At 37.9% G+C, this 17,050-nt stretch overlaps 1 protein-coding gene across 1 annotated transcript in view; it reads right to left on the bottom strand.

The window, feature by feature from the left end:
* LOC103981815 (aminopeptidase P2) overlaps positions 1 to 15,473 on the bottom strand; it is a 45,723-nt gene extending 30,250 nt beyond the window's left edge. The window contains exons 1-5 of the mRNA XM_009398558.3: positions 14,911 to 15,473; positions 7,808 to 7,933; positions 7,560 to 7,679; positions 5,248 to 5,523; positions 2,840 to 3,012 (exon numbers count right to left, since the gene is read on the bottom strand). Of these exons, the coding sequence (XP_009396833.1) occupies positions 2,840 to 3,012; positions 5,248 to 5,523; positions 7,560 to 7,679; positions 7,808 to 7,933; positions 14,911 to 15,324 (1,109 nt within the window). The 5' untranslated portion in view covers positions 15,325 to 15,473. The remainder of the gene's footprint in view (positions 1 to 2,839; positions 3,013 to 5,247; positions 5,524 to 7,559; positions 7,680 to 7,807; positions 7,934 to 14,910) is intronic.
* Between the last annotated feature and the right edge of the window lie 1,577 nt (positions 15,474 to 17,050).

Raw genomic sequence — 17,050 nt, forward strand, 5'->3', positions numbered from 1 at the left:
ACAGCGAGAGGTATTGTGACCTTTATTATGGCAATAATGACATTGGATTGAAAACAAATTAGTTTGAGAATCAGTAATTAAACGAGTTGGACGATTCATGGTTGAGCCATGATTGTTGCTAGTTGAAGGGATTTTTGGCTTAACAAAGCCACTACTTGGGGCAGATTTTAAAATAGTTCTATTGTCGAGAGACTGAGAAGATGCTCGATGAATTGGACAAGCTTTGATGTACTTCTCAATCTCAAGGGCTCTCCAGGAAGTTTCCTCCATGGTTTTGGGGAAACTAGGGAAGACTTCCCGTTGGATGTCAAACCTCAACTCATTAACAAATCTTCGAATAGTAATGATTTGGTCCTCTTCTATTTCACACATAAGTAAAAGTTCCTCAAATTGGATCAAATACTCTGCCATACTAGAATTGAACTGTTTAAGATTTAACAATTGTTTAACCGATTGGCTTTGAAAGTAGGTTGATAAATATTTTTCCTTAAGTTTTTGTTTCATGACTTCTCATTGAGTGATGTGAAGCTCTCGATGGTGTTTGAGATTACGTTAGATAAGTTGCCAATATTTCCTAACATACTTGTTGCTTTAGAATGTTGCCTATATGCATGTATAATGTAGCTATACAAGACTTGCCGAGAAAGTAAATATGGGTACAGTATAGAGGCATTAGTAATTGCATGTTATATGTTCTCCATGTCTTGTGTTAACGAGCACATGTTTTCCATTCTACAAATGTACAGTACACGATATGTACCAGCAAAGAGTCAGGTCATGTCCTAGACAAATTTTGGTACATTACCTAACATAGGTGAGCAGGGTTGGTACAGCACAACTAGCTCCATGCCAATCTACAACCAACACAAGACCAAAGCAACAGAACTAATCCCAAGTTTCCAAGAAATCCTAAATGATTGAGTTATACTCAAACTCAAGCTACACTACAGAAACTCCTATATAATTGTAGTGAACAAACATGCTTACTCTAGCAATCTTTTACTGTGAGAAAAATCAGTTTGCTTCCATTTCTTAGTTTTATGCTCAGGTATAGTTGTAGAGTTTACTCAACTCAAAATTAATCATAATCAACTTCTAGGTTTCACTATAAACCTGATTAATTGTGGTTAATTACATAAATGGAAAGTCCAAGTTACAAAATCCAAACTGAAACAGACAATATGTACCAGAAAAATGAAACACATACTGCTGTCCGGTCCAGCTCTACAATTCGATCAGATAAGCTGTTAAATCAAACAGAGGTGTCTAACTTGGTGGGTTATTGATTGAACGATCTGAGCTGGCTAGTTCAGAAGAATAAGTAAATAAAAAGCAATTAAATTTGAAGTCAAAAACAACCAGTCTTTAAATTTTTTGTGAGCTATTCACCCCTATTTCGATCTAATGTATTGGCCTATTTTCACCTTAGGAGACAAACAAGAGAAGAAAGGATAGAAGAGCTGCTTATATAGGCTACACCCTATTGAGTCCCTTCTGCCAACACATTATTAAAAATGAATTAGAATGATAGAAAGTGAGAGCAATTGAGAGATAAAGAAAAGCAAAGAAAGGAAGGTTAGGGGAGAAAGAAATAGAGTAAGGGGGAAAGTAGAGGAAGAAGAAGAGGAAAAAGAGAATAAAAAGGAAAAAAGAAAAGAAGAAAGCGAAGAATCTAAGGAAGAATAAGGAAAAATGGACGAAAAAAGAAAATAATAAAATAATGTTAAAAATGAATTTTTTTTCTTTTTTTAATATTAGATGTGCAATTTTTCATATATTTTAATGAACATGTAATCTGACCAATGCTCGACCCAAGGTTTGGTCAGGTTATTACCAATCCAGTTCTGATAACTACAGGTAAGTCAATGGTTCAGAAGAGGCACGGCATCTCTCAAAAACTATTTGCAACAGCCAATTTGATTCTCTTTCCTATGACGCACATCCAGGATAGTCTCCAAGTTCAACTGCCATCTATAACTCATGTAAAAATCCACATATTACCTGACGAATCAACCCCCCCTACCTAGAGTACACCAAGATTTGCAGTTATGGGTGGATTGGTATGATATTGGTATGGATCGATGACATATGGATACTCAATATGGATCATGTATCACCTGATCCAAAGTGAAAGAAAAAGGAAAGGAGGAAGAAGAAGAGGAGGCGGTGGAGGCAATAACCCATACCGAAGAAGGCAGCAGCAATGATGCTAGGAGGCAATGGCATGAGCAAGAAATGAGGGGCTAAAGCAGAGGAAGTTACAAGGGCAGAGATGGGGTTTAGAGAGAGAGAGAGAAGAGAAGGTGCAAGGAGAGCTGCTGAGACTAGTTAACAGAAGAGAAGGTGCAAGGAGAGCTGCTGAGACTAGTTAACAATTGTCGAAAGCTATCAGTTGACAACCCTCCCTAAGTTCATATTTAAAAAATATATTATTGAAAAATCCCAATTTCAGTACAGGGCTGCACCAGTTATCTTACCAGTCACTGCAATTAGTAGGCAATTTTATAGGGTAGTATACCTGGTGTCAAAGTAGAGCGAGCAAACTAATACATAGATAATAGAAATAGATTTATATACATATAAAATGCATATGTATGATTTATATACGCTATTCTTCTCCTTTACTAAGTAGGTTGGTAAAGAAAAGGGAACCTAATTGGTTCTAAACAAAATCTTATTAACTAGAGAATTAGGTCATGAATGGCAATTAGATGCCAAACATATCTTAAGCAAATCTCTAAGACATGCAAAAAATTCAACATAAGTATCTTCAAAGATTTAAGTACATCTTCAAGACATGCAAAATTTTCAATAAAAATCTTCTGATTATTTAAAATACCTCTCTATTTCAGGTAGAATTCCTTCATATGGTCTCAATTCTACTCCAGCATTAGTCAAGTGATCCTTTACCTCCATGGTGATCTTAGTATTGTCAATAAACAACTTGACCCTGTTCATCTCCACTAATAGGTAGGAATAGAACACAGGTGAATTTGGAACATCATTTCCTCTCTACAAAGTGAAACAGGGATACGTTCATTAGTATAATGAAGGCATCACAGCATACATTACTATCACAAAAACAAAACATATGAAGAACATTAAACATGGAAGTTCAAACTTCAAACAGATTTTCATGATGTTAGACAAAGTTTATTATTTACCTTTGCAAAATAGTACTAGTAGGAAATCACATTACATAACCAATCTGTGAACACAATATCCCCTTAATGGACTAATGTAATCTAAATTTCTAGATATACAATATACACCATGTAAAATTTCAGATCCCAAATCTGTACAACAATTTGATAGAAACAGAAATAAAGTTCCCTCCAGCAGCACAAAACGATATGGCAGTAAGTAATTCGCCTTTCTATCACAAGTGTGGAAGAGATCTATCATCTATGTAACTAAAACTGCCAGAGATTCATAACCATAAGAGCTAAGAAGCATGAAAATGGATAATGGGTACCAAGACAACATCATTCAAATATGCTAATACATCAAAACTAAAAAGAAAAAAAAGAGGTCATGAATATGAAAAGAATATGGCAATGTAAAATACTTGCAAACATTATACAACATATACTTAAACAGTAACTTAGTGTTACAATAATTACTTATATATCATGATTCCTAATAAGGATTAAATGATTAACTAATAATTACCAAAACCAGACTACAAAGTTACCTTGCTCTCAGGTCATACAGACATTGGTCAGACTGGTGGGTCAGTCATTTAAACCACATGCTTATATAGTTTCTCTAGATGAATAGCGCTGTTTTGTTCAACTTTGATAATTGTGAATTAACTGACTTCCTTACTGTATTCATCATGAAATATATTACTTTAATACAGTGTGAAGAATCTGATGAAGATGATGAAGTTTGCAAGAGCTTGTCAGAAAATGAAATCAAATAATTCTATTGATTTCATCAGCGAATGCTTGATACACAAGTAGAAAACAAACTACCTAATCAAATATCCATGTTTATAATTGAAAGAACAATATTCAAGACAAATAAAGTTCTCCCAAGAAGTGCTAGTCATAGAGACAGAGAAACATCAAATGCTAAATTTATTCTCAGATTACCATAACCTTATGCAATTGGTTCAAGGTTAAAAGTTAACTTTTGCTTAATTAGCAAACAAAAGAAGCATGAAGCCTCCATTCAAGAGCCTAGTTCTATAATGAGCTGAATATTGGCACAAATACCACAGAAATGGCATTTAGCAGATTGCACTAACAAAAGAAGAACTCAAATATTGGGTAATTTGCATGGAGGCTTGACAATGAAATTTGTCATTATACTCATGTCTGCAGATGCACAAATATTTGTGTAGTCCAGCAGAGATCAGCACTGTTGTTTTCAGTCCAGAACTGTTAGCATGTATCATCATGTTGCTATAGCAGTTGTTCACAGATTTGAAGCTATATCATCTATCTTTTACAGTACTAATGTAAATCTTTTCCAGGCATGTTATCAATCTCAGGCAACTAAAGAAATCATTAATTGTAGTGATAATTGCATTTCAAAAATAATGCTCAGCTGAGTGCAGCAACAAAAATTCAGTACCACAGTATCTAATAATCTCTTACATGCTCCAACTAATAATGTAAAAATAAAATGTTGAGATATTTCACTAAAATAAAAGTTAAGTCTTAAATCAGCATCTAATTGTAGCTTATAAAAAGAAAGAAACAAGGTTCTTAGTACTATTTCACTTGAAAGGTTGTTGATGCCATAACTTAATGGTATAAAACAAGGTTTTAAATACAGGTTGGAATACCAACTAGTACCTTAGCAGATCGACAAAGTACCAGTATCAAAAAGTATAGAGCTTAATACCAATACCTATACCATTCATATATTTTTTATTATTTTATACAATTATATTGGGCTGTAAAGGTCACTTTATATTGCCTAGTACCTTATTAGTCTAATAGGTTACTGAAATCAGTATCAAACCAGTATTTAAACCCTGATACAAACTAAACAAACTCAAAATTCAAGAGTATTTCCACAGTCACACATGAGATAACACTATAATGAATTCGACCACAGATTTTGCAGTGGATAAGAGATCAACATATGGAGCATTGATTTCTTTGAAGTGGAAAACCTTGGTGGCCTTGAGATTTATGAATACTAAAGCCCATTGGTGAAGAAACCTGCCCAGATAACTTATTTATGGTGTTGTGATGTAATTGTGCATATTGTCCAGTAGGCTAGATAGATTACCATGTTCAATAGCCAAGCAACTTCATCAAGCATTGATATAATGATGGCAGATCCACCAGCTTCGATAAGCTCAGATCTTAAAGAAAACAACTTAGATGAGACATCAACCCCAGCATAGTTAATGTCATGAACTCTAGTTGGGTTAATTGGAGGCTTTGGCCTTGATTCTCCCCAAATCACATCGATGAGATTGTAGTCATACAGGAAAACCAGTTCATGATCCTTCTTAGAAATTTCATCTTTCAATTCTTCTGCTGCATTGGAAGAAAAGAGGAACTGCTCCCTTCAAAACGTCAGAGAGAACATGATGTTATATTCAGCACAAGCATAAAAGGATTCCAGCAACAACTTTTTATATAGCAAAAAGTTAATATGTGAACTCACAGCAGACAACAAAAAAGCAAGAGTGCAAAAACAACATGTCTAGGATAAATGCAGCAAAGAGCAGAAACAAGGAATTAAATTTTGATCCATTACCACATTCGGCAACCAGTTAGACCAGTAGTACCAACATACGAGCAATATATCAATTTGTACCACCCAATACCACTGAAAAAAATTTAAAAAAAATAAAAACCCATCAGCACTGACCACTATAGTCAAGGACGGAACCTTGGTCAGAGGTAAAAACTGGTTGGTAAGTTCCAATATAACCGGTGTTTGATTCCTTGAGTCGAAACTATTAACACAACAAGATAAATGGATGAAGCTACTAGTCCAACAAAGCACCGAAAAAGTTGTATAACATTCAGCATCCTTTCATTTTCTTTTTTCCAATGATATTGGAGGATACATGTTGGTGTGCTACTTCAGTTAGACAGGTGGTCAACATTAGAATTGTATCAATTTTTTAAACTATGGGATGAAATTTAGATTCTTAAATGTTAATAGCCATTACGAGGATTGTAGATATACCTACTTATACATCAATTAACAAATACCAAAAGGAAAAGTGATGGTCAAATAGTAACTATAAGCAGGAATATAAAAAAAATATGCAAAAGAAAGAGCCAGGTTTTCCTGAGAGCACTGTAAATGAATTCACTTCAACAGCAGCTCAAATTTCTCATGAAAGAAATTTATTTTATCCGAAGAGTAGGCAAGATTCTCTTTCACCTAGTTTCTGTGTTGACTTCAAATTGGTAAAAGGTAGTGGAATATCATCTTGAAAAGAGTTTTTCGAGTCTGAGTTGTGCCATATAGATGAGAGTGAGACAATACTATCTTGAAAAGAACTGTATCTCTCAGAAATATATGCTGTGTGGCATGGTGCAGCAAGGTGAGGTGGACATGTTTGATATTTCAGTTCAAATGATCACTGGTTCCTCATGGGAATCAAGAGGATATTATGTTGATCTGCTCCTATGTTCACATAAGAAAATGGATCTAACAGAACTCTTTTGCATCGGATTGGAATGTACTGTCCTAATTTGGGAGGGATTTAGCCAGGACCAGGCCTTTGATACTGATACTAGGTCCCCTGATGTTGTTGATCCTCTACTGCCACTGGGTAGACCTGAGCCCACTCTAGAAGCTCCGTGCATTGCAACAACTCTCTTTGCAAACTTAAATTTGCTTATTTTCTCCGTGGTTGCATGAGTTTGAATTACAGCGAAAAAAAAGTCAGAACAAGAAACTTCCTCACTCTTTTAGGTTTGCCAGGTCAATTCATCTGTGAACAAATTTTGCTTTCTAGAAGTTCAGCATCACAATAAAAGTTAGCATCAAGTTGATAGCCAATTGTGGCCAGAGGTGAAAATAATGCAAATCTTCCATGTGGCCTACTCAACCTTTTGGTCATGCTCGATGGGCAACCAGAAATTGATGGAAGAAAAAAGGACATGACAATAATAAACAATTCGTGGAATCTTCCGAGGACCTATATCAACATATGCCTTTTTTGTTAAATATCTAATAAGTTCAGGATTTTGTCATATGAAAACAAAAGAAAAACTATTTTGCATGTTTAGTGTTCTTCTCAGTGAATTTCTTCCAACAGTTCCATCGTGTAAAGCCATGATGCTTTTACTATCCAACTTTGTTCTCAAAGTATAAATTACATTTCCCATTGTCTTAAGATGAAAATGTAAACTGGAACGAACAATTCCGATATCAAAACTTGCCAAGAATGTTGTTTACCTCTACTTTGAAAGATACTTAACCTGCCAATGTTCAACCTATGTAAAAAATGATAGATCATGAACAGAAGGGCCCAATAAATCAGTTTCAGCAACATTCTAATGTCAAAGCTAAATATTTAATACGAAAAAAATGTTCATTAAGATGCAATAAGGAATTAGTATAAAACTTACAGGATCAATGCCAATTCTGCAACCAGGAGCCAAGACATCGTTAAGCCATTCACTGGTAGTGGGAACACCATGATTTCCACTTCTCATAAGTATCCAATCGCGACTCAGTTGCTTCTCAGCCTATTCACCAATAACACAAATGCTAACATGATATATGAATATTAATTTTCAGTCAATATGAACCAATATCATTGACTAATTCCAGATATACATAATAGAATGACAACTTTTGGCGAAATACTGCATACCTGAAGAAAATAGCGCCCATCAGTCCAAAGAGCAGCATTCTCTTTCGTTACCACAGCTGTACCAGCACTACCAGTAAAGCCCGATATGTAGGCCCGTCGCATGAAGCATTCAGCAATAAACTCACTCTATCAATTAAAAATCAGATATGTCATAAAGGACAACAAATGATGAAAAATGAAAAATAATTTCATCATCAAGGGAACAGAATATGATAATGTTTTCAAATAAATGGAGGTCAATTACGAACAAAGATGTGCAAAAATGCAGCTATATTGAAGTAATCATGCTACTTCTAAAGATAGCATTACAACGGCCAGAAAGCACTGATCGAAGTAAACATTGGCTCCACAGAACGTCTCAACTGATCATTTTTCTCATCTTGAAGCCCTCATCAGGGTACTGTGTAGAAGAAAGCACAAAAGAACAAGTGACTGAATAAAAGTATCCTAATTTTGGATTTAGTTCAGGATGTTTGATAACGTCCAATCATAGATAGATGAAAGTCTCCACTATGTTAACAAACTTATGCCATGAACCACACAGCACCAGTCCCTTTTCTGCAAATTGTTAACCATCCCGACCCTCTCAGAAAATCTGTGCTCATAATATAAGCACATAGACAAAATAAATCCATTTTCACCACACACAGACTCTTACCAACCTCATGCAACCTCCAGAATGCAAAATGGTCTGGCCAAGACTCATTTGGCAAAAGTTATTAACTGGTCACATGGAATAAGCACAACAAACAAGATTATGTATCTAAATTCAACACCCCAGACTTCTTCGAAATAGTTTTTTTTTTAGATTCTTTTAATTATTTATTACATTCCACACCAAGGGAACCTGTGCCTGTATTGTACTGTCAAACTTGAAATGAGATAGCCTGCAGATACAATAATTGCGTCCTAAAGTACTAAAGAAAGGGAAGAGGAAAGCTTTCATGATCTAGTAAAACAAGTCAAACTTTGTGAAGGAAGGGTCACCAGGATTTTAAAGTTGGGCCTGGGATCAAATTGCCTCTATATCATTTCAAGACACGTACAGTTGTGTTAGAACCCTTGCAGATTCTAAACTTGGGGTTGATCTCTTTAGGGGATCGGCCTCCTTGGAACTCTATAAGGGTTCCTCCCTCCAAATTGTTGCTCAAAGGCTGCAGAAAAGATTCATCTATTGCTTAAGAAAAGAGAATGAATACATGGTTATTTATAGGGCTTCTAAACCCTAACTCCTAATAGGACTCCTACTTAAGACTCTTACTTCTAACCAACTCCTAATAGGACTCCTACTCAAGACTCCTATTCCCTTACAACTCCTAATTCTTCTCTAAGAAAAAACCTCCTACATGAATGCCCCTCTCAATTAGGATTCTCCTAGCTAGAGTCATAACAGAATGTCCCTCTTAATTAGGACCCTCCTAGCTAGAGTCCTAACAGTTTTACATGAATGTCCCTCTCAATTAGGACTCTCCAAGCTAGAGTCCTAACAGACCCGCCCTCTTCAAATCAGCCTTGTCCTCGAGGTTGATGATTCGTGAATTCTGGGAATTTGATCTTCAAGTCGTCATAGTTCTCCCAAGTGGCATCTTCTATTGGTAGGTTCGCCCACTGTATTAGCACTTCATTAGTGGGTCGTCGTCGTCGAGTCACGATCCGTCGATCAATAATGGCACTTGGCTGGGTCTAGAGTTCTCTTTGGGTAGTCATATTTGGTGGGTGGCTTTGGGCTGTCTCCAAGCACCTATTTAAAACTTCCGTCTGGTTGTTGGTTTGTGGGTGATATGTCGTACTCCTTTTCAATTTAGTACCCTGCATATAGAATAACCTTGTCCAAAATCTGCTCTTGAAGATGCAAGTAGAATTTGTCACAAGCACAATGCGTCCCTTATAGCATAATTCTTTTGAGTCCCGATTGTAATGAGCCACGGAGCTTGGTGCTTCCTCTAATTTTTTTTGTATCTTACTGGTCTCCAAATCTTCTTGCCATTCCATTTTAATATCCTCAAGGAAGTCGCTGGTTGGAAGTAAAACGACCGAAAATTCAGCTTGCTCGGGTAGCTGCGAAAGCGCATCTGCAACAACATTCTCTTTCCACCTTTTGTAAGTTATTTCATAATCAAATCCAAGAAGTTTTGTTACCCATTTTTGCTGCTCGGGGGAAGATATCTTCTGCTCCAAGAGATATTTTAGGCTTTTATGGTCGGTCTTGATTTGAAAGTATCGCCTGATCAAGTACGATCTCCACCTCGTTGCTGCGTGCACAATGGCGAGCATCTCCTTATCATATGTTAACATGTTTTGATAGGGGGGAGACAATGTCTTGCTAATGTATGTGAGTGGTCGACCATCTTGCATAAGAACGTCTCCCATTCTGTCTCCAAATGCATCGGCCTTAATGATGAAGGGTCGGTTGAAATCTGATAGCGCTAGCACCGGCATCGTCGTTATGGCTGCCTTAAGTTTGTCGAAGGCAGTGGAGGCTCTGTCCGACCATTGGAAGACATCTTTTTCCAGTAAGGAAGTAAGTGGTGCACTGATCTTTCCATAGTTTTTCACAAACTTACAGTAGTAGCCTGTTAAACCCAAAAATCCATGTAGCAATTTTATGTTCCTCGGGGTAGGCCAGTTTTGCATTGCTTCAATTTTGAAGGGGTCCACCGTCACACCTTCCTCTGATATGATATGCCCAAGATATTTCACCTTTTGTTGAAGAAAGTAAAAATTCGTAGTGGCCGTTGTGTGTTCGAAAGGCGGTTTTCGGTATGACTTCTTCATACACTCGTATTTGATAATACCCGGATCGAAGGTCCAACTTTGTGAAAATTTGTGCTCCCTTTCATCTAGCAATTCATCTGCTATTGGAATAAGGTATTTGTTCTTGATGGTTATGCCATTGAGAGCTCGGTAATCAACGCATATTCGCCATGTTCCGTCCTTCTTGTGTACAAGTAGCACCAGTGAAAAGTAGAGGTTGCAACTTGGCCGAATAACTCCTGTTTCAAGCATCTCTTTTAAAATCATTTATATTTCATCATTCTGGAGATGTGGATACCGATATGGCTAAGTATTTTCTGGAGATTTGACTGGAAAAATCATTATACAATGATCATGCCGACGAGTAAGAGGTAGGTTGTGCGGCTCGTCAAATATATCTGAAAATTCAGCAAGCAAAGGAAATAGGTTTGGATCTTCAAATTCTATTGGCTCTCCTTTAATTTGCTGCTCAAGTTGTACCAAAAAGCCCCTGCATGCTTTATGCAAAACCTTCTCCATTTGTTGTGTGCAAATCATCGTTACGTCGCCCTTACGTTTCCCATGCAGTATCACCTGTTTCTCCTTACTGTAAAATTTTATAAATAGTTGCATAAAATTCCAAGAAATATCACCTAATGTCATCAACCATTTAATTCTGAGTATGGCCTCATGATCATCAAAAGGGAGGAGGAAGAAATCTGTAATTATCTCTTGGTCCTGCAGCAACTGTTTCACCTGCGGGCACCTATGATCACACTTCAAAATCCGTCCGTTGGCGACCTTAACGACAAACCTGCTGCAATTCTCAATAAGTAAGTTCATATGGACAGCAACCTTACTGTTTAGGAAGTTATTAGTGCTGCCCGTGTCGATGAGAACAGTGATCGGTTGTTGTTTGAGAAGGCCTCCAACTTTCATCGTTTGCGGGTTTGAGTAGCCAGCTAGTGTATGTACCGTAACTTCGGTTGGTTGTGGCTCTTCTTCTGCATCTTTTTCTTCATGTTCAAGGCTCTCTTCTGAATGTTCAATGACCTCTTCTTCTATCGGTTCAATCATAAGAAGTCCTCCTTTACTACAGCGATACTCACGGCTCCACGGCTCGTCACGATGCCAACATAACCCCTTCGCATATCGCTCCCGAAGCTCTTCTCTTGTTAACCTCTTTGGTGTAGGGACTTGGTCAATAGTAGGGGGGGCTGAGGGCTTCAATATTACTGGTTGAGGAGCGACCCTAGTCCTCCGAGCTTCATGGTTCAATTGCTCCTCTTGATGTCGTGCGAAAGAGATGGCTGCCATAAGCGTATACGGTTGTCGCGCTTTAACTTCTCCTCGGATCTCCGGCTTCAAGCCCTCAATGAAGGTCCTCAATAGTTGTTTTTGAGACCAATCATGAGTTTGATTAGATAACCTTTCAAACCTGGTTTGGTACTCCTGAATGGTGGAAGTTTGTCGGATCTTTGCTAGTTGTCCATCAATATTCTCGTAATCGGTTAGTCTAAAGCAGATCAGCAGTCCTTCTTTGAATTGTTACCATGAAAGGACTCCATATGTATGTTCAAACCAGTCAAACCACTGTATAGCATCCCCTTCAAGATGTATAGCTGCAATTTTCACCATAGATGCATCCGCGGTTTTGTGGTACTGAAAATATCGCTCCGCGCGCGAGATCCAACCAATCGGGTCTCCTTCTTCCCATCTAGGGAAGTCCATTCTCATGCATGGATAGTTGGGTTCAGTCATAGAGCTTCCCCTCCCTTGGAACTCATCTCTTCGAGCCTGGTGTGATTGGGCAAAGCTCTCTCCGTGATATGATTTTTTCGGGCTTAATGGTAGGCCCAATCTGAGTTCGGTAAAGAGCGTCCGAATCTTATCCTTCATTCGCGCCTCCAAGGCTTCGAATTTAGCATTGATTTCCTCCTTAGATGCCATAGTATATGCCTCCAAATCTATGATGTTAAGATCTCTCTTTTGTTGTCAGGTTAAAGGCATGTATAGTTGAGAGAAGTGATGGTCGAAAAGATTGGTGGATCGATGGATGTAGGCTACGATTTAGGCTTGTTTTGTGGCTGTTTTGGGTGCAGTTTGAGGGTGTGATTTAGTGGAGTTTTAGGGCTATGGATGAATGTTTTGGATCTGTGGTAGATGGTAGCAAAGGTTTGATAGAAATCAGTGGAAGTTGCAGCAAGTATGTGTTGTCTTGTAAGAGTAGAATTGTCATCAAAGAAACAACGGTTTCTCAACGTAATTTCCACCAAAAACTTGAGAGAATTAAGGAGGGAATTGATAGCAAAATCACAGTTTATATGACAGCAAGGATATCTAATTTAATCAAGAAAATTTCGGCAGTATAACAGCAAGGAAATTGGTGCAAGTTGCGATTGCAGAATTATCGTCGAAAAATTTCAACGGGTTACGACGAAAATTTGCAGCAACATAAAATCGTTTTTAGAGATGAATTTCTTAATAGATCAATCTTAGATGGAAGCCAAGATGATCTATGAAGTGTATAAGAAATTTCATTCAAAAAATATTACAAATAGATGGGTTAAGGCAACAATATGCGGCTGAAATTTTCTGCAGCACAGATTTTTAGGTATAGCAGATTGGACGTAAAAGATCAGTGGTTTATATTGAGAATTTTTTGATGAAACCAAAGGGAAATCCACTATTAGGAAGTGTCAAAGCTATCATAAAAATTTCGTAGAGATTTGGATAAAAACAATGTAGTATCAAGATCAAACAAACAGTGCTATGCGGCTAAAATTTTACAGTACAGATTTTCAAGTATAGTAGATTTGACGTAAAAGATCAATGGTTTATATTGAGAATTTTTTGAAAAAACCAAAGGGAAATCTGTTGTTAGGAAGTGTCAAAGATGTCATAAAAATTTCATAGAAATTTGGATAGAAAAAGCATAGTAGCAAGATCAAACAGATGGTACTATGCGGTTGGAATTCTGCAATGTATCTTTCGTCGTAGAGATGAAAACTTTGTGACGAAAGGTTTATGCAGCAATATAGGAACAATTTTTTTTTTGGATTTTCGAATAAGGATAACTAAATTGCAGCAGCAGTAAGGTAGGAAACCAGAACCTGTTGCAATTCACGGGGAGATCAAAGGATGATCCGCGGTGGTGGAGATGATGGCGGAATTCGGCGACGATCTTTTAAGCAATTGTGGGAATTGCTTTGGGCGGTTGTGGAGGGCTGATGGATGGCAGTGGAAGGGCAGCGAGATGCCAAGAACGCTGCTCTGATACCAGGTGTTAGAACCCTTGCAGATTCTAAACTTGAGGTTGATCTCTTTAGGGGATCGGCCTCCTTGGAACTCTATAGGGGTTCCTCCCTCCAAATTGCTGCTCAAAGGCTGCAGAAAAGATTCATCTATTGCTTAAGAAAAGAGAAGGAATACATGGCTATTTATAGGGCTTCTAAACCCTAACTCCTAATATGACTCCTACTTAAGACTCTTACTTCTAACCAACTCCTAATAGGACTCCTACTCAAGACTCCTATTCCCTTACAACTCCTAATTCTTCTCTAAGAAAAAACCTTCTATATGAATGCCCCTCTCAATTAGGACTCTCCTAGCTAGAGTCCTAACAGAATGTCCCTCTTAATTAGGACCCTCCTAGCTAGAGTCCTAACAGTTTTACATGAATGTCCCTCTCAATTAGGACTCTCCAAGCTAGAGTCCTAACAAGTTGCTCACCTTTTGCATGGCTACATTCTGTTTAACTTTGATAGACCGAAGAGGAAGAACACACTTATAAAGAACAGTTCATGAACTATGAGGAATATAATCTCTTTGTAGCAGATATTTAAACATCTCATTGGTTCTTCTTATTACTTTATTCTCTCTTCTCCCTGTCTTCATGTTTCGCATTTTTATAATCCATGCCTACACTTTAGTTTTAGATCCAACTTTGCTCTAGCAGTCTCAATGTAACCCATTAAATTCTGCTTTCATGGTGAGTAAGAAACAGAAAAAAGACAATTAAATGAATAGTCAAGGGTGAATAAATGATTATTTTACTTTAGTTTCTTTAAGCCAAGGAATAGTCAAGGGTGTTGCCAAGGTTCTAGTCCTTTTTATCGATTAGAATCAGATGAAGGTAACGGATCATTTCACGCTGCTCAGAGCCAAAAATTTCTACATTACATCTGGTTTACAAAACTTATGACTGAGATTCACGAGTATAAGCGTAAATCACCAAATCTTACACACCTCCGCTCCAAGAGCTCGACGTCTTACAGCGACTTCTACGAGACTCCGTTAACCATAGAGCTAATATTACTGAAGAGAAACGGTATACTCATTTGATTCTTGCAAGGATTGGCGAAGACTACCTGGTGGGCATCCTGAGAGGGGATAATGTAAGCATCAATACCGACATCTGGCCTCGAGAATAGCTCCCTAAGAGCTCGGAGCTTCTCGTCACCGGTACCGCGGTCGCAGCCTCCAAACGGATTCTTCCGCATCTCGGAGGACGGGCGGGCAACGATCTGATCCCCGGAGCTCCGAGCAGATACGCAGAACCGGCGAGGAGGCAGGAGAAGAGCACTGCCAGAGGGAGCGCGGAGCTCGTCAGCGAGGGGCAGCGAGAGGGCCAGCAGGCGGAAGCCGGGGGCGGAGCGGAGGTGAGAGGAGGGGGAGCGGGAGAAAAGGGCAGAGAGCGGCGACGCGGCGGTCGCTGCTGCTTCCATGGCAGCGGAGCGGACGGGGAGCAGAGCGGAGAGAGGCTTGGCTTGGAGGACGATCATGGACGGGGTTTGCGCATGTGACAGAGGATAAAGCGCTGCCGGAAGCGATCGGGGGATGTCCACCGTGAAATCCGCAAGAGGCGGATGCCGTTGCTTCGACGCCTTCTAGTTGTTGTTGCGTCGACTCATGTCTAATTAGAATTCCGCGATTTCTGTGCCGTGCTCGATTCGGGTTGGACCGAATGCAACCTAAAATCCATGATCTGAGGAACCAATAATTTAACGACTTGTTGTGATTTCTCAGATATGTTGCATATAAAATCCATCGAATAGAACTATTAAAATTCTAATTCGGTTCTGTTCGGACCGATTGGTACTCGAGCATATTTATTGGTCCGGACATGAACGAGACACAGATCATCCATTTTTCGGATGGTCCGATTCAATTTATATGTTTGTAGGTCTTACGAAATAGGTTCACCTCTGTTGATTAAACTATTATTTTTCTTCTCATTTTTTTATTATTCTCTTTTGATCTTTTAGATATTATAATATTGATATACGAATGTTCTGTGTACCAGTTTATATCGTCATGGACCAAGTTCGTATTGGTCCAGTCAATGGGTCCATAAGATATCAAACGAGAGCTTTGATTCAAAAGAAGATTAGAAGAGGACATTAAAAAATGGAAATGGATCTCACCACAGATCAAAACAAACATGACAGGGCAATGACATTAATTATATTTAGAACCTTGTTTACCAATCTAGATCGATGTTATGAATGCAAATAATGCAGGCCTCATGGAAGACCCCGCCCCATCCGATCAATCCACGGGCTTCAACGAGACTCCCTTTCTCTCTTTTTCCTGATGAAAGAGAGCAGAATGACGTTCAACAGGTAAGAGGAAGAGGGGATAAGAATAACTATATGCGCTTTATATTATTTATTTATGGGCAATTACAACATCTATAAGTGGGTTGCTTATTTAAAAAAGGAGTTGAGAGATTTTTTTAAAGAAATTTATTAATAATTAAATATTATGGAATACAATACTCGCTCATACTCTATCTGAAGAAAGAAGCAAAAGCATATTCGAGGACCCGTCATCTCTCCAAAAATAAATAGTTCTACAAGTCTGAGTATGTGTAATTAGCCAATTGATCACCTTATTCCCCTCTCTATATGCATGAGAGAAATCAAAATTTTTAAAAATATTAGATATCATTGACAATGTTCAAAATATATCCAGGAGCTGCTAACTCTCTTTTAGAATGAGGACTAAGCTTTAGGATTAAGCTTTTATAGTTAGATTCAATAGTTTATAGCTGCAGTTTCACAAAAAGGGATGCTTTTCCCGTCAAGCCACCTACAACCAACAAATAAATGATTATCGATATCATCTCTGAGAATAAATCCTAGACCATCATCTTGGTATTTTACTGAACCATCATAGTTTAATTTATAATTCTTGTTTTAATCATTTGATATATTTTGAAATAGACTCAGTGAGAGTATTTTTAGAGGAATGAGCAACATCAACATCATAATCTAGAATTGAATAAAATATTCAATGCAAAATGCATACAGGAGAAGTAAAAAGGTGATTATGTAAGACATCATTTCTAGTCCTCCAAATCCATCATGCCAATTAGTTTATCACCAGAGAAGCTTTGAAGACAATTACCTTCCTCAAACCAACAATCAGAAAATCCGTTCATCAAAAAATGAGAATCGAAAGCAAATATTATCCTAAATAAGTTGTCAGATTCTAGCAAAAAACGAG

This window comes from Musa acuminata, chromosome BXJ2-4 (genome assembly GCF_036884655.1).
Source record: "Musa acuminata AAA Group cultivar baxijiao chromosome BXJ2-4, Cavendish_Baxijiao_AAA, whole genome shotgun sequence".
Taxonomy (NCBI): domain Eukaryota; kingdom Viridiplantae; phylum Streptophyta; class Magnoliopsida; order Zingiberales; family Musaceae; genus Musa; species Musa acuminata.